This window comes from Pseudonaja textilis, chromosome 2 (genome assembly GCF_049901715.1).
Source record: "Pseudonaja textilis isolate UNSWEBS1 chromosome 2, rPseTex1.2, whole genome shotgun sequence".
Taxonomy (NCBI): Eukaryota; Metazoa; Chordata; class Lepidosauria; order Squamata; family Elapidae; genus Pseudonaja; species Pseudonaja textilis.
The window spans coordinates 120962699-120980727 of NC_141991.1; the positions used below are offsets into that span (position 1 = coordinate 120962699).

At 40.9% G+C, this 18029-nt stretch overlaps 1 protein-coding gene across 1 annotated transcript in view; it reads right to left on the reverse strand.

The window, feature by feature from the left end:
• Window positions 1–3995: 3995 nt before the first annotated feature.
• Window positions 3996–18029, reverse strand: part of DGKA (diacylglycerol kinase alpha) — an 82972-nt gene continuing 68938 nt past the window's right edge. Inside the window, exons 14-24 of the mRNA XM_026711145.2 lie at window positions 16978–17051; window positions 16142–16216; window positions 15948–16033; window positions 13515–13604; window positions 11441–11601; window positions 10753–10817; window positions 10279–10369; window positions 9648–9846; window positions 9271–9391; window positions 8467–8527; window positions 3996–6916 (exon numbers count right to left, since the gene is read on the reverse strand). Coding sequence (XP_026566930.1) covers window positions 6818–6916; window positions 8467–8527; window positions 9271–9391; window positions 9648–9846; window positions 10279–10369; window positions 10753–10817; window positions 11441–11601; window positions 13515–13604; window positions 15948–16033; window positions 16142–16216; window positions 16978–17051 — 1122 coding nt within the window. The 3' untranslated portion in view covers window positions 3996–6817. The remainder of the gene's footprint in view (window positions 6917–8466; window positions 8528–9270; window positions 9392–9647; window positions 9847–10278; window positions 10370–10752; window positions 10818–11440; window positions 11602–13514; window positions 13605–15947; window positions 16034–16141; window positions 16217–16977; window positions 17052–18029) is intronic.

An 18029-nucleotide genomic window follows, 5' to 3' on the forward strand; every position in this document is an offset into this window, starting at 1 on the left:
CTACTTCTCGGCGTGATATTTGTCTGTGCAAGATGAGCCACTTAAGTGGGGAAGAATAGTTGAATTGTGACATCCCATTTGCTAGCTGAAGGACAGTCGAGAACCTGGTTCTAGAAACTGGTCGGGACCAACAGGTCACTTCATAAGGGAATGGGTTTCCAGCTACCTCATTGACACTGCATGTGAGCAAGATACCAGAGCTCTAACTGGGTAGTGGTGGCTTCCAGGGGACAGAAAGAGGAGTAGAAACAAGACACAAAAGCACTCTTGGGCAATTCTGGAGGTGGAAATGGGAATGAGGGTGGCTGCATTTCACAAAACAAATTGTGCAAAAGTTTCTTCCAAAAAGAGGTGCAGGAGAAAGGACAGGCTGATATAAAGCCACGATTAATATCTGCAACCACTTCATAGAGCCTTGGTAGCACAGTGGTTACTGTGTAGTACTGCAGGCTAACTTCTGCTGACTACCGGCTGCCTGCAATTTGGCAGTTCAAATCCCACCAGGCGCACTGTTGACTCAGCCTTCCATCCTTCCAAGGTGGGTAAAATGAGGACCCAGATTGCTGGAGGCAATAGGCTGACTCTGTAAAACCGCTTAGAGAGGTATATAAATCTAAATGCTATTGCTGTTCCTATATTCTTCAGAGAATACAGTCAGAGAATAAACTTCAGAGATTCCTGCGAAATTGGATGCCTGGGAAGAGAGTAGTATGAGGCAAATCAAAGTGGACAAAGGAATCCACAATTTATATGAACAATAATTCCCAGGTCAGAGCATGGTGTAGACTCTAGGCCTAGGACAGTGATGGTGAAACTATAACATATGTATCAAAGGTGACATGCCATGTTTTGGGTGACTTGTCAGGTTCATCAATATCCAACTATTCTCAAAAGTAAGCCCCGTTCTCACACAGTTTTCTGGGGAACTCTGAGCCATGTGGCACACACCATTCCCCAAGGCTTGCAAACCCCCCACCCCCTTGAGGGGGGCACATGCTGGCCTTTTTGAGTGGTGGTGGTGCTACTTAGGCTGAAGGCCTAGGCCTCTACTTCACCCCCATCCTGAGCTGCCACCAAGTGTCTCTGCTCAGGGTAGCCTAGGGGGGAGAAGTGTTTGTCTTGCTTGGTGGTGGTGGTGGTGGTGGTGGTGTGTGTGTGTGCGTGTGTATGTGTGTGATGCACCAGCAGAGTCAAGTTAAGCATTTTCCAAATTTTTGACAAGCCAAAAGGCTGGCCATCACTGGCCTAGGGTTTCTTGGATAGCAGGCAAGGCAGGGTTTGCTGTGGTCCTAAATTTCTGAAAACATTGTGGAATGCAGTGGGAAGAGTGAGAGCCATCTGTTAGAGTGAAAGTCATTTAAGCACATAACCGCTCCTTACTCCAAAACAGAATAGTAATTTGACACAGAGTAATTCAATACGTAAAGGCAAACTGTAGGGGTGGGTGGACTTCCTTACAAATTCTGAAATAGGGGGAAGAGGCTTTGCGATTAAAATGATATGCTTGGCTTGGTAATCTAAAACTGGTTTACTAAGACCGTAATCTAAAGCTGGTCTTGCCTTTTCCAAATACAGATGGAATCTGTATGAGCAGCTACAAGCCATTGGGGAACAATAACCACCAAAAGCAGATTAGCCATGTTGCTATAGTAATATGAAGACTTTCTGCATGGCCATATAACAAAGCCTTTGGGAAGAACAAAAACTGGCATGGCTGTGCAACGAGGCTACTCATCCTAATGAGGGTTTTCTGCTTCATTGCGTTTGTATCATTGTCAGCAAAACTAAAATTGGGGTTTATCAAGTTTCACTTATTTGTACTTGAGGGTGAGGTAAGTGCAAAGGCAGGAAATCAGTGAAGTCGATTCAGTTGATAAAAAGTTGTGATTGGGAAGATTTTGGAATGATCAGGGATGATTTGTCCCATTCCAGCCTATTATTGTAAGGTGGTTTTGGTTCTTCCTGAAAACCCCCAAAACAGTTTGAAAACTCCTGAAACAAGTGAAAAAAATTACAGCTCTACTTTAAAGAGGCCAAGAATGTGATATCAGAAAATTAGACACATTGCATGATGTTATAGGTAAATAATTTACTTTCTTGTATCCTTCATACCGCATTCATTTGGCTGACTGCAAAAACCCCAAAAGTTATTTATGTGAAGTGTTGAAAAGTCAGCCAAATCCTTTCCCCCTGGAAAACCCTGCTAGTGTGGTTACAGAGAAGGTGAGGCCAGTGTTTCCACAAACTGACCAATAACTCATCCATAAGCCCCTGAGAACCAGAGCATCTCAAAAAACAAATTAGCTTCACAACACTTTCATTTTACAGCCAAGGTAGAAATAATTCACCAGAGCAACATCTGCTGGAAAAGTTTGTATTTGAATTGCTGGGTGTGGAACTAATTCTTTAGCTGTGCAAACTATGTTGAAGGCTGCTCATCGTGGGCCACAACGACCATTTTTGATATACAAATTCTTCCATTTGCTAATTAACCCTTCTCTCATCAGGCATCCCTGACTTGTGATCAATGGTCAAGCTGGTTCAGATATGTGAAAGAAGTAGCCCAAAACACATTCAGATTGACCCAAGCTTATGAGGGATTCTAATCACACTTGGCTAAATAAAATGTTAAATTCAATAGTTCAAGATTTTGTGAGGGCCCAAGTCCCAGCTGGACTAAAACTTTTATAATACTGTATTACTCTGCAGCTGAATTAACAGAGGGATAGATCACATGAAGTGCTGATACTACTTTATAATGCCTTGGTAAGACCACACTTGGAAGAATAATAAAAAATGTAAATAATAAATAAATACTGCATCCTGTTTTGGTCACCATGATGTAAAAAAGATGCTGAGACTCTAGAAAGAGTACAGAGAAGAGCAACAAAAATGATTAGAGGCTGGAGGCTAAAACTGTTCTGACCCAGGCTTCAACCAAATTAAGGAAACACAAACTGGGTGTAAAATCAAACCTTTTTAAATGTGACACTGGGAATTTTTTGCATTCCCAGCCAAGACTCATTAGACACAATTCTCTGAAATAAACTCACGTCTTTCAGGGTTGTAGAAGGCTGCCAAGAAACAGAAGTCCACTTAATTAGAATATATACTGACAGAAGTTCCAGCAAAGACAAATCAGAGTTCGCAAGGCTTCAACGAGGAATCAGAATCTAATGAACTTCTTTGCTTCCTGCAAAGAGCACATCACAGAGGGCTGACTTTTATCCCTGATGGGAGGGGCAATCACCTCTCAGCCTTACTCCTGAGTCCTCTGCTTTGCTGCTGCAAGACTCTGAAGGGTCCGAAGGCAGCACTCCACTCTCAGATGGTCCTGGCCCCATTCCTGCATCAGATGCAGGACCCTCGTCCAAGTCCTCTCCAGACTCCCTGATTGGTTCTCTTTCGTCCATAGTGTCCAATACTTCTGCCATCTGCACCGGCTGCCAGCAAACCACAACAAAAACATAATGGTTGCTGGAATTGGGTATGTCTAGTTTAATGAAAAGAAGGACTAAGGGTCTTCTAATATATCTAATGCCACAAAGAAGGGGGTCAACCTATTCTCCAAACCACCTGAAGGCAGGACAAAAAGCAACAGGTGGAAACTAATCAAGGAGAGAAGCAACCTAGAACTAAGGAGAAATTTCCAATTAATCAGTGGAATGACTTCCCTCCAGAACTTTTGGGTGCTCCAACACCCAATGGTTTTTAAGAAGAGATTGGACAACCCTTTGTCTGAAATGGTATAAGGTTTTCTGCCTGAGCAAAGGTTGGACTACTAGACCTCCAAGATCCCTTCCAACTCTGTTATTCTATTACTATCACCAAGACTGAATAAAGTTTGTGTAAGACTAAATGCATCGAATGGAGACCACGCTGGTGCCACCAACTGTTGTGTTCCTCCTACAGTGTTGGAGACAGATCTTTTGTTCTCCTTCAAGCACTTCCCATGTCATACCGTATTATAATTTGAATAGAGGATGCAAGAGCTCAGATTCTTTCCTTATTTCGTAACAACACAGAGGCATCTTTAAGTCCAAAAAACTCTCTGTAAATTCTCTGTCTGATGTATTTTATTTTCCAATGTTTTTGTTTCCATGTTCCCTTCATTTTCCCAGTTCATGCTGCTATGTTGAGAGCTTTGCTTGATGTTGTTTTAAAACACACTGAAATAACATATTAAGTTTCCTAATTATCAGAAATGAACTACCTTGTGCTTTTTCTCTGGAAGCCCTTGAACCATCTGCCTCTTATTTCCATGTTAATCTCAGAACTCTCGGTGTAGCTCCTGACTGAATGGGATGTGAACCAGGTTTCCGCAGTTACATTCTGACATTCTAACCAGGTTGGGGCTGTGCAGGGCTTCTGATTCAAGTGGGAAGAGGCACTTGGGAACATGCAAGAGCACAAACACAGGGTTTGTTTGCAGATCATGAAAACAGGCACAGTGGTTTCCAGAATCTTGGAAACCATAGATATCAGCCTATTGTACCTTTGTGACACTCATCTGTGGTTTAAAATGGCTTTTCCCACATGGCCCTGAAATACAGACATCAACGCCATTGTTTTGTTCTATGAATCACTAAACAAAAAACGGCACTGCCAGATTCTTTCTCTGTGTGAATAAATGGAAAACTGCACTTTTATTGTGCTAAAAATGAAAGTATGGAAAGGCCTTATTTTAAAAAAATATGTGTCCATTGTTTTTGGCATTCTGATCTTCCTCTTAGGGAAGGTGTGGCATCTCCCAAGATACTATCTAAAATCCAATCTCCCATCCTAGGCCAAAAACATTACAACCAGATCTAACAAGCCACAGTCTTTCTTCCTTATTGCACAGCTCTTCAGCAGTGGAAGTTTTACTGAAGAAATTGTGAAGGACAGAATGGTTCATACATCACCCAGCTACGATTTGTTCACTGAACCAATAGTGTGACTGGGTTCACACTAAGCTATAAACCAGTGTTTACAAAGCAGAATGGCTGCAGACAGTTACAAACAAACCACACTGATGTCTTAGAATAAGGTGAACCCAGCCTCCTCTAATTCATGAAAAAGAAATGCTCTGTTCTTAGCTATCAACAGCTGGCCCCTAAAGCTTGTCCTTCCAAAAGATAGACCTGCGGCATTACGGGGATAAAATTAGCAAAAGGTGAGCAAAAATTAGCAGACGGAGGGGATTAAGCTCTTCCATTCTTTTTCTGTTGCATCATATTCTTCTTTTTATGGGTGTCTTGCAGTATGTTGGGTCTTTACACAGCTGTAGTGCTGTATGCCTAGAAATTTCATCTGGAGAAGAATGCTAGGAATCTTCTATTGATTTTTCACGATATGTTCCAAAAGAGAGCACAATCCTAGTGCAAATGAATAAGCAATACATTATACCAAAATAAAAAGCAGCCTTCTGACTTTTATAAATTGATAATTGAAAAACATTCTTGACTACTGTCCAGTGCCCCTTAATCTTAATGAACAAGTTTTTCCACACACTTGGTACTAAAAGCTATCCCAATCCTTGACAGACAGAATTTGGGATGACTAAATCAAACCTCAAACCTGCAACTGTGAAAAATTATAATGCTTGCTTTTGCCTTGTTATTATTCCTGTGTAATCTTACATTACCTTCTTGCACATAGTATAGTGAAGGAAAGCGGGAAAAGCAGCAAATCCATACCGACAGCTTTACAAATCCAATTAAGGCTTTCACCGTGAACAGATATACCAGCAAATGTGCTGGTCTTCAATTTTTCATCCTCTGTACAACTGCACCGCATTGCATGGATGTTTCATGCTTCTGTGCATATATCCTATTGCACGGTTGCAAGCAGTTACAAAGCCAGTTTGCACAGAACTTGGGGTGTGTGTGTGGGAGAATCCTGTGGCTCTCCAGATGTTGTTGTACACATCATTCAACACTGGCTGTGTTGATTGCGTGTTGAAGTTCATGACTTCTGAAGGGCTGTTCCTGCCCTAGTATTTAATGCTCATATAACGATGCCTGACTGAGATTGTGCTCCCAGAATAGCAGGTAAAATGACCCAATGGTGAGATTCCATTTCACTATATTTTGTGAGCCAGAAATCTGATAACATGCCTTGTTTCATTTTCTACGAGCTCTGACCAAAAGGCAGACAACGTTTTAGCAACAGGGAAGCGCACCATCTAACTGTTAATTTCTGCTTACAGACAAGAAAACTGACTACAGTGGAAAAACATATCCAAGCCCAGCCCTTTATTACCACATTGAAGCTCTTCTGAGAAAACTGTACAGAGAAGGACTCGGCATGGAATCATAATAAATTAAAAAAAAAGAGGAGAGGAAAGGAAGTGGAGGGGGAAGGAAAGAACAGCTGGTGCCACCATTGTCTTTCAGTAGTTACAGCAAGTGCAAAAAGCAAAATCTACAAAGAGCAGAATTTGAATGACAAGAGGTAGCAATCTACCAAGGCTTTTTAGTGGGGGAAAAAAGGAAGAATTTGGCATCCACACATTAAAAGGGAGACGAGCAAAGGCAGGAAACCTGAGGGCATCACCAAATCACAAGGTGCTGCAAAACCTAACGGGGCAGAGAGCCCGAGTTCTCCTGCTTCGGACTAGGAAATTGGCAAGACCAATGTATGTTGCAAAAGCTAAGAATTCGGATCTCACCGTGCCATGTACTACACAGAAATTCGGCTTCTTTTAATTTGCTATGGAGGGTGGTGATGGAAGAGGGCTCTCCTTATGGCACAAAGCAGCGGGATAGCCCACCCGAGGACCCAAAGTTGCATTTCGATGGAGGCAGCTGCTCCCAGAAAGGAACAGAAGCCCCACTTAGGTCTCCTGGGGTCCCTTTTTCAGGCCAAAAAAGCTGGAGGAACGGGGAGGCGGTGCGATGAGCATTGGAGCTTGGTTCTTGTGAGTTATTCGGATCTGAAAGAAAGACAGACAGAGCAAGATGGTGTCAACGCTTTAGAGTAGGACTCAGGCCTTTCCTCTACTTGCCCATCCGCACACCCCATATCACAGCCCGTTTTGGATGATTAGAGCAGACCAACCACTACCCGATTGCATCTCCTCTTCACCAAACTAAAGACACAGATAGGTGTCTTTGCAGTCATTACAAGTCAACATTGACTTGATGGCATGACATCAATCCATCGAGATAGAGCTTCCAAACCAGCTAGTTGATCTTTAAGGCCCTAATTTAAGTCCAGGTGATTTCAAGGACAATTTAACAGTAGCCAGCCTGTTTGAAGTGATACTTTGGTCTTTTCAGTGGACAGGAACCTACCCACCAGACTAGTCCCCACAGGATCTGCTGCTAGTCTTGGGCAAGTATTTAATTAGTAAGGTGGCTTGTTTCAATTAGCTAGGAGTGGCAATTTGAAAACAACCTTCCAGTTTTTATGGTGGCTGTCACTTCCTGGGTATTTATTTCTGGGAAATCTGAGGGAAAAAAAATCCTATAAAATCTGCAATGACCCAGTTGGAGTTGGATCTACTCTCTAGTTTTTTTAAACTGAAAACTTAAAAAAAAAAAACTAACCAAAATGGTAGGCTCAGGCAGAGAGAGGGCTAATTCTCTATTCCAAGAATGTGTGATATTTAGGCCATTGGGGAATAAGTAACTCTACAATTAAGTCAGAGACCTTGGTGGTGATGGATGTTCCTAGTCAAGAAAGGCTCAGGCTATTGAATTTGCATAATACAACAGCACTTAAAATTATCTGATTAAATATATTATGCAGTCACTTTCTCTTGCTCCATGCAAAAATCCTGATAAAGGGGAAATGCTTTAATCATATTCCACTGCATCAATTATACTGCATGCTGATAAAGATTACTGTTGGAAATAATCATTTATTCTTCATTGTCCAGATGCTCCCTGACCACTGTTGTAAGAAAGTGGCTGGTGGTAAAAATGTTCTATTGGCTACACTAAGATCAGCCAATGAACATTTGAAGCTTGAGGTTTGCCTTCACATAACATGAACTGGGTTAACTTTTAAGATCCCTTTTACAACCTTCTTATTGATCAAGAGATAGAACGAACATTTCTCAGTGGCCCTCTTTTATAAAATTTCCTCACAGAAGGCAACTGGCCCTATCCATAGCTGCTTTCAAGACTGTTTTAAAAACTCATCTGTTTTTGATAGCTTTTAATTGGTACTCATTGATGATGGACATCTTGAAATCCCTTTTGATTTGAAACAGTGTAGCTTACATGTATTTTCAGGAAATGTCTGCCTTGGTGGATTAGCTTAAAGTAATGAAGCCCTCTCATTAACTGTTCCTAGCAATTTTCATATTCCAGCGGCTCACGCATTGCAAGTTTCAGATTTTACCAGAATGCACCAGCTGTGCACTTGAGCTGAATAGCAAGCCTTCTGTAATAAGGAGTTCTATGGCTTCACCAAAACAGGACTTCATACCCAATGCTACAAAACATAGAATGTGACCTTAGGAGGGGTGGTGCTTACTGTGCATGGTGCTTGCATCCATGGCTCTCCATCGATTTGCATGGGGAGATGCTTGAAGGTTCTGCAAAAAGGACATGAGAAAAACAGGAAGTTGACATGATGAATATTCAGATTTTATAGAGGTTCTCATGCATTTATCTAAAGAACAAATACTGAAGATGACAGTAAATATGGGGCACCTTAGTATTGATTTCCTGTCTTTATCTGTCTATATTGCAGCCAGGACCATCACACCTTCGTATCACATATTAACACAGCAATTCTCAGGTGAAAAAAACCAGATCCACGTGTGTAGAGTTCACTAACTACTTCATTGTATTCTGTCTGTAATACAGGAATCTTCCCAAACTGCTTGCCTTCACTTGGGAATAAATAAATTAAGTCCTATGGACTGGGCAGGAGCTCAACCCTAGATCTCTTGTAACTGCACAATGATTCAATGATTCCCCACTTGAGCCCTCCTCCACCAGCCTGGTTGGGCATTCCCCAGCAGCAATCTTTATGGTCAATATTCTTAGTCTCATATGGCAGATTTGGAGGTGGGATGAGGCTCAGGGATAATGGCTGCCTAAGAACACTCACTGAGTCATTCTATATAAGGATATTGATTCGACTCAGCCCAACTAAGAAGGGTGTCAATTGCCATTAACAGGCATTTACTCTAAAGGTTCACAGGGGCATCCTTATTATTTTACATGTACCACATACATGCCCCTTTGGGAAAATTGGGGGAAAGGCTGCCAGAATTCCAAACAGAAACTACAAGAGGAGACAATACACCCATTGACTTGATGGCCCACCTACCTCAGGGTGATCTCAGAGCACTTAGCCAGCCGCGTGCCTGCATTCTTCAAACCTGTGTAGATCTGTCCCATTTCAAACACACCCTCCAGGCCCACCACCTCCATCCGTCGATCACTCAGATCTGGATAAGGAATTGGAGGGGGGAAAAACCAGAGGGAAGAAAAGTCACCCCATCATCTCAAGCTCCCCGAGAAAGTCCTCACGGCAATGTTTCAGAAAGGGCAGCAGAGTATTAATCTAGCTTGTCCTCTTAGAAATCATTCTTCATTCACCCTCTCAAGCCATGCCTGCCTTTCGCTGTTGTACCTACTACCAGTACTAATGTCCAATCTACAAGGCTCCAAGCTTTGTACCATCCACCCACTCTCCTGGCTCACCTTGCACACAGTTCTTCAGGATCTCAGTTTCAGTGATGACTTGAGGCTGTGCTGCTCCTCCGGCTGTGCTTCGTGCCGCTGCCTCCCCCAAAGGTCTTTTGGTCTCACCCCAGAGGTTGGAACCCCCATGCATGCTAGGGATATTGAGGACAGCTATTCCAGAGAGGGCTCCACTGAGGTCCAGGGATTGCCCACAGCACTGGTAGAGACATACATGAAAAAAAGAAGGTGAGCAAGACGATAATTGGTTTTTTTTAAAAAAAGAAATGCAATAATTTGAACAGCACTATAGAATCCAAATTCTAAACCCATTCCTGCACGGCTGGGTAAATTTGCAGGAATGGCAGCGCTAGGAACAAGGAGTTCGAGAACTCAAGCTTCTTATTGACTATTTTGCCTGAGGTAGAAGTCCTAGTGCCAAAAATGCAATTAATCAGTGTCAAAGAAAGAAAAACACTTTGCACGTGTTCATGGGAAACATAACGTGCCAGGCCAAAACAAAATCATTTTGGACCTAAAGCACGACTCTGCGTTAGACGCTGCTGCAAAGAATTGCATGCTGGCTACAGGAGTGAACTATTTTCCCAACCCAGAACAGCGATCACCTCAAGACCACAAAGGAAATGCTCACCTCTATTGACAAACACTCCTTGAGCTTTTTGCATGTGGCAAAGATAGTCTCCGATGTGGCAAATTCAAAATACCAGAGCTTGTTCTTCATCCTATTCGGAAAAGAATAGAGTAGCAGAAAAGGAGCAATGAAAAGAGGGTGTGTGGTTGAGCCCCCCTTCTTCCCCAGGCAAGCACATCCACCGGCAGGACTTGCCAACCAGGAGCCCCACCCCCCATGGCAGGTATTCACTTTCCACTGCCCAGTGCAGAGCCATCCTCTCTGTGTGACTAGCTGTCCTTATATATTCCCAGGAAAATCAAATCAGGGTGTCAAAGGGAGTAGGAACATTTCTAGAGGCAGAGTTGAACACAAAAGTACTAGATCAAGTTTCATAGGAAGACTTTGAGATTTCAGAATTGCCAAAGCAGTCTTGAAAAGGGACGCGATAGCAGCACCGGGAACCCCTCTACCCACTTTCACAACTGAACTAACCTGCTGTTAAATTTCTCTGGGTATTTCTCTCTCATGACATGAAATCGGTGGGCAATTGAAGCATCCTGAAGAAAAGGAAAGTGAAAAAGAGAAAGTCAGGGCTGAAGAAGTGCTTTGTGGAGATGAGAGATATCTCAGGACAGAGATAACCATGGGATTAACTCTCCCCTTCCATTTCTTAAACCCATGAGCACCAACTCTTGGTCATTCCAAAACTACCACTGTCGGGCACAAGTTACCACAACCAATGATGAATAGTTTCAAACAGAAGCTTTATTGCTGGTCACCTATGTTATAAGAATCTTGCCAGACAGACTTCGTTCCCTTGGGCACGGTCTGATAAGGTTTCAGTAATTCTGGGGAAAGTCAGGCCTGTGCCACTTCCTGCAGGGTAAGGACTCTAAGCTTGGCCCACTCTTAACACCTCCCTCGAGTCTAACTGAAGATTCCACCACATCCATCTCCCTGTTACTAAATCTTGCCTCCTCCTTTCTTTTCATTACTGTGGCTGTTTATGATGGCCATTTTCTTTCTGGACCTACTATCCTCAGGGGCAACATCAAGGTTACAACAGTCCCAGCATCATTGCTACTCTTTCTCTCAGTATATGTAGAGAATAAATACCCCCTCTTTGCCTTCTTGAGCAAAGGATGACCCTTCTCTTGTGTTTCCATCTGTTCCTACTTACTACGCCAATGGAGAAATAGTTATTGATGATCTCATAGGGCACAGGGTCGCCTTTCTCATCTGGGTTATCTGGCATCACCTGCACTGACCAGCGATCCATCTGTATGATGCTACTTGCTTCAATATCTTTCAGTATCTTTACCAGATTCTCACCATCATAACCTGGGAAAGAGCAGAGCATTAGTTGGGAGAATTAAGGGTCACTGATTTACGATCACACTATTTAGGAAAGGGTTAGATCCTTAACTCTAAAATCTTTATCATCTGACCTCTTCTCATTTTGACCAGGCAATTTTCAGCTATGAATGAATGCATCCAGGCAGTTCAAGCTTTTTTTCTTGCTTATATATTAATACTAATTTATATGCTATTGTTCATATTGGTACTGTGATTTAAGGAAAAAACTAAGGGTTTTTTTTCATACTAGCACCTTAAAAATTTCCACTGCATCACCTATCCATCAGTGAATTGACATAAAGTCTGCCTGCTTTACTATTATTTTTGGCACAAAAATAGTTGGATAACTCTAGAAGAGGCTATAAATTGCTAGTGTGGAATAACCGAAGCCAGAATGGAGAACAGTTGTGATACCGAGCTAATTTTGTCAGAAGTTGATTCATTTCACATGGGTAGCTGTCCTTTTGATAATTTACTCCTGCCAAGAAAGGCAGTGACCATGAAAAGAATGCAGAAATTATACGACTGAGTAAAGATCTGAAATAAGAGTGCCCCAGCTGGACTTTATCCCTCTTATTGGCTATATCTTATAATAACTGGTGTGTTATTAATCCTTGGAGTCATATGTTCAACTATGATTATATGAATTCAAACTCTATAAGTTGAGGTTCAAGGTAGAATATAAGGGGAGTCTAATTGTTTTATTGAAGTTTATTCTAAATGGGGTTTATTTCAATTTTGACTTCACCTTTTTCCCAACTAGCAATAGCAATAGCACTAAGACTTATATATTGCTTTACAGTGCTTTACAGCTCTCTCTAAGTGGTTTTACAGGGTCAACTCATTGCCCCCAATAATCTGGGTCCTCATTCTATCTACCTCAGAAAGATGGAAGGCTTAGTCAACCTTGAGCCTGGTGGGATCTGAACTGCCAAATTGCAGGCACTACAAACCATTAAATGTTTTCCTTAATTTTAATTATTTCATTACAAATTAAAGTTACAGAATATACAGTAGGAACAGAAAGATGAATGTAATTACAAGTATCCACAACAGAGGTAAAAAGAAACCAACTTAATGAAGCAATGAATTTGAGCTAGTCACTCTCAGCTGTAAGGAGGCAACATCAAACCACTTCTGAAATCTTGCCAAGAAAACTCCAGGGACTAATCAAGGCAGATGCCACGAGTCAACAATGGCCTTAAGGCAACTTCTCTCCCCAATATAAAGTAGGGTCTTTCTTTCATTACTTAGTTCCACTTTAGTCAATACTCCAATTCATAAAAGCAAGCCAAGTGAAAAAAATCCTAAACTTCTCTCTATTCTCTTTTTCCCCAGGACAAATAATTTTCACTCCCTACTAGAGTTTAGAATGTTTTGATTAAGTTTCAATCTAATCACCCTCTCAAGACTCCAAACTATGTTTTAAATTATCAATTCACTGCTTCTCTGAAATTCACTGGGCCAGAGGCTGATTAGTTTCACTACCGCATTTCTTTCCTTAATTGTTGCAATCTTTATATATGCAGAACTCTTGTTAGTAAAAAACAAAAAGGTCTCAGCTTGAACCAATCATTTCCATTCCTTGGATGAATATGGTATGGTCTAGGATATCCCAGAAATGGGGATGGATTCAGGTGCCAAGTTTTGGAATCTCCTGAAATCACAACAGATCACACCCAGAATCTATAACTCCAGACCAAGCTTATGAGTTTGTTTAACTTTCTCTCAAGTTCCTTCCCATGCTGATTTTCAGTAAGCTCGCTGGTCATAATCTGATCTTAGAAGAGATATATGACAGATGCTCTTCACAAGATCAAAATGAATGCTCAAGCTTTGGGCTTCATAGGTGTAGCAGAAAGAAGCGCTGCTGGGCTTGCTGGAAACGGTTAACTCACCTCCACCCCAACGAAGACAGCGGGCCAGATCATTGCCAGTTCCTAGAGGCAAGACAGCCACTGGCGGCCGACTTGGTAGGTTGGCTTTATCTGAGGAGGAAGTAATGTGAAAATAATCTGTGCATAATTTGTTAGAATTTGGCAATAGGTCTTTTTCTATATAATGCCATGAATGAAAAGTTAGGGAAGTTAGTTGACAACCAGTTAGTAGGAATTATAAGCCTGTTAATGGTACTTTTAATGGGCCTTTGGGTTTTGGTGCAAAAATATTGTTTTAATGATCCTCAGCAACCAAGAAACCATAGCCATGTTTTTCAAATATTAATATAATATAATGTAAATATTAATATAATAAAGCCAAGATTAATGTGGATTTTTAAAACCATTATATTAGATATGCTATTATTGTATTAAGAATATGGGAATAGATACAAAGGCAGGTTGTGCCTGAAAATACCTTTGTGTCTCTCAGCACAAGAAGTGTTTTATGCACAAGAAATAGTAGGCAAACATAAATGGTTAACTTTACACAAGATAATAAAATGTTGTCAAAGGGAATGTAAAATAAAATCAAGAAAAGAATTGGTAACAGAGGGAATATAGGTGTCAGGGAGGGTTCTCTTATTTATTAATATAGAGTTAATATAGACAAAGCACAGTTTGAAATAGAAATGTATATGAATAATGAACATATTTTATTGAAATATGAAATGGAAGTAAAAAATGAAAGAATGTATAATAAAGTGGGTTAATTTTTTTGGTTATAATATACAGATGAAACAATGAGAAAATATATGGTTGAAAGAATTGAAATTAACATTATAATTATTTTAATGAGAATTTTTATAAAATAACACACTATAGGTATATGTCATCAGAGAAATTGTCTATAATATATAAAGGCCCTTCAAGTTTGTTTTGGAAATGTGAACAAGAAGATGGTGGATGTATAAAAAAGCTAAAAAATTCTGGATTCAAATACATGTGCTACTTAGATCAGGGGTCACCAACCTTTTGGACTTCAGGGACCACCAAACTCATAATTTTAGATCCCAGGAACCACTAACCGGTTCTGTTGGCATGGCCCAATTTGTGGGTGTGGTTTGGTGGCCATGTGACTGGCTGGGCATGGCTTGTATGTAAATATTATAAATATTGATTTAAATATTGATTTTTTTAATTAAAAAAGAGCAACTTTTACCCAAAATCAGGCAAAGCAGGCAGGCAGATTGAGTTGCTCACAGAATCACAGATTCATTCAGAGATCTATCTATCTGCCATTGGTTAGCTCAGTCTGTCACATAAATTTGCTTGCAAGCAAACTCATAAAATTAACTCACAACACACCATGTATGTAAATATTGAATTTTTTATTAAAAAAGAGCAACTTTTACCAAAATCAGGTAAAGCAGGCTAATTGAGTTGCTCACAGAATCATTCAGTGATCTATCTATCTGCCATCGGCTAGCTCTGTCTCTCAAATTTGCTTGTTGTGAGACTGCACTGAATTTTCTTGCAAGCAAACCTTCAGTTGTAAGGGAGGTTTGGCTGTGCTGAGCTGAAGATCTAAAGAGTAGCTAGAAAGCAAGAAATCCAACCATTTCCTGCTTCCTAGCTAATCTAAATCTCCCGGCACAGCAGAACAGATGATGATCGGAAAAAGGAAAAATAGCAATTTAGCAGGCAAGTTTACCAGGTAAGGAGTGAGTGGGCAGGGAGGGTTCCCACGAGCCATGTGGGCAACGCAGCAGCTTGGTGTTTCTGCGCAGCCTGAATTAATTGCTTTGTGGGGGTGCTCTGAGGGCGAGATTTCTCTGCGGGCCACCAAAATTTTCTCACGGCCCACTGGTTGGCGATCGCTGACTTAGAGGACTTTTAAAGATTAATATACAGTTGAAACCAGAGGTTTTACTTTTGGGATGGATAAAAAGTTGGGAAAAAAGTCATGAAACTTTGTTTTATACACGCAGTGAGATTATTGTATGCCCTAAATGGAAAGATTTGGTATTATTCACAATGAAGTCATAATCGATTATAATAAAACATGCAGAGAGATGCTTAATTTGATTTCTTTGAACAGAGAAAAGATAGTATAAAAACTCTTTACATACTTTTTTTGCATGAAAAAGAAAAAAATGAGTTTATGATTTGTGGTTTTGATGATTAGACAGAATAGATTATAGAAAGAACAGAGCTATGTTGTAACCATAAAGTGAGAGATAAATTTATAATTGTTCTTAAAACTGCTATAAAAAATATTGGCAGCTACCTCTTTGTATCTTATTCTTTCTTTTTTTCTTTTTCCTTTCTTGCACTTTTAGCTTTTTCTTTGATTTCTTCTTCTTTTCTTTCCCCCCCTATTTCTATTATTTGGTATTAGTTTTTAATTCCCTTTTAAAAAATATTTAATGAAACTATATAAACAATACTTACCAATGGCATCCAAGATCCATCCCACGGTGCCATCACCACCACAAACTAGGATACGGAAATTTGGTATATCTCGGAAAAAATTGAGGCTGGGACAAAAACACACACACAAAAATTAGCTACTGATCCTGCAAAACGTGCGAAATATAGATAAACAGGAAAATCAAATTGGTGTGCAAAAGTTCACATTAACTTACCCGGGTCCAGGACCTCCCTTTAATAAGTTATAAACTTGTCGTGGGTTCAGGAGATATTGAAATTTCCGCAGCACTCTATCAACAAGACATAACCAGTCAAAAATCCCTACTGCACTGAAATCTGAACTAGAAATCCATTTTGACAGAGAAATAAATATTGCATCCCATCAAACAGGAATGCAGGGACCTGTAGATCGCATCAATTCTAGGTCCCTTGAGGACCTTCCCAAACACGAAGGAAAAATCAAATCTACACCAGAACTGGCCACCTTTTCAGCAATAGAGGCCAACATTTTAAAAAAAACATATTAAAATTAAATATGTCCCATGTTTGGTAAATTTTCAGCAACCTCTCTGCAGAAAACCTGCAAATTTTCAGGCAAATATAATGTTAATGTTAATTTCTGGCAACTGCCTGCAGTTTTCTTGGCAAGATTTCAGAAGCCATTACCATGGCTTTTCTTCTTCCTCAGGATGAGAATGACTGGCCTTAAGTCACCCAACAGGCTTCACGACTAAGGTGGGACTAGAACTCACAGTCTCCCGGTTTCTAGCCTGGTGCCTTAATCATTACTCCACACTTTTAGAAATGTATAATGTGTGTTTTTAAAATTTAATTTTGAGGTTCCATTACCGATACTGGACTCATGGCATTATATAGGCAGTTCAGGATTAATATTACGCCAAAGAGAAATATTTGGGGGAAAAAGAAAAAAAAATGTTATGAAAACAACTTGGTTTGCTTGAATTCAAAAGCAAAGTTGGCTTAATTTATCCTAAGAGGCCGCGCCTGCCCTATTCCCACATTTGCACTTCCAACCCTACTCCGTTCTCACCTCTCTCCTTGTTTTCCACCACTCTTAGGGTTGACAAAGACAAGCAAGGGGTGTGTGTCAGGCAAAGGGATGATCTGTGGAAAGGGGTTAGAAACACAAATAGCCTTGGTAAATGGCCAAATCTGATTGCCCTGCATTGTGACAACAGGATGCAGGTTGGGGTACAGCACAGCACATACAGAGATAGAAAAAACAGGGGTAAATTGGGCTGGGTAGTCAGAAATGACATCAAGTCTAATCATGCAGCTACATGGATTTATTGTAAGCTTTATTCCCAGAGGGGTCTATGGGTAACAAGCTGCACATAGCAATTCTCCTTATTGCTATGAACATAGTAAATCAGCTTTAAACATAAATATGTGTGTCTCCTTTAATGGCTAAAGTAAAATCAATCATGCAAATATCTAGGCACATTAATCCCTAGATGCACCTACCAGAAATAGCCTTGGGTTTGCAATTTCTGATCTGACAAACCTTTCATTGCAGTGAGAAGCAGCTGGCTCTGGCTGAGTGGCTACTTTTCCTGCTTCTGAATCATGACAGAGTATTTTTCAGAAGAGGCCTGGAATGTTCTAAAATAGGCTTCCTTTCCAAATGGAAAGGCAGGAGAGAGCAGGGATTGACAGACAGCTGGATGGGAGGGAGGGACTTCCATTCACCCTTCCCTCTGGCCCTTTTTCTGTAGATGTGTTGCTGAATCACAACTCCCAGCATTTTTCATTCTCGGCCAAGGTAGCTAGGAGTACTGGAGCAATATCAGGACCTGCACAGTTTGTCACATTTGAATTCGATGAATTGAACATCCCTTTTTTACCCTCCTCTGATTCCAAGGCTGAAGAGGAGAACCTGACAGACCCCTGTCCTGTAGCTGAGACACAACAAGCTGTCAAGGGTGAGCTTCAAAAATTTTAGCAACCGGTTCTCTGCCCCGTTGCTGGGTGGGCGTGGCCATGGTGGGTGTGGCCTAGTCAGCCTCCTGCACCATGGGGTGGGGGGGCATTTTCACCTTCCTCAGGCTCCAGAGGCTTTCCTTCAGCCTCTGGGAGGGTGAA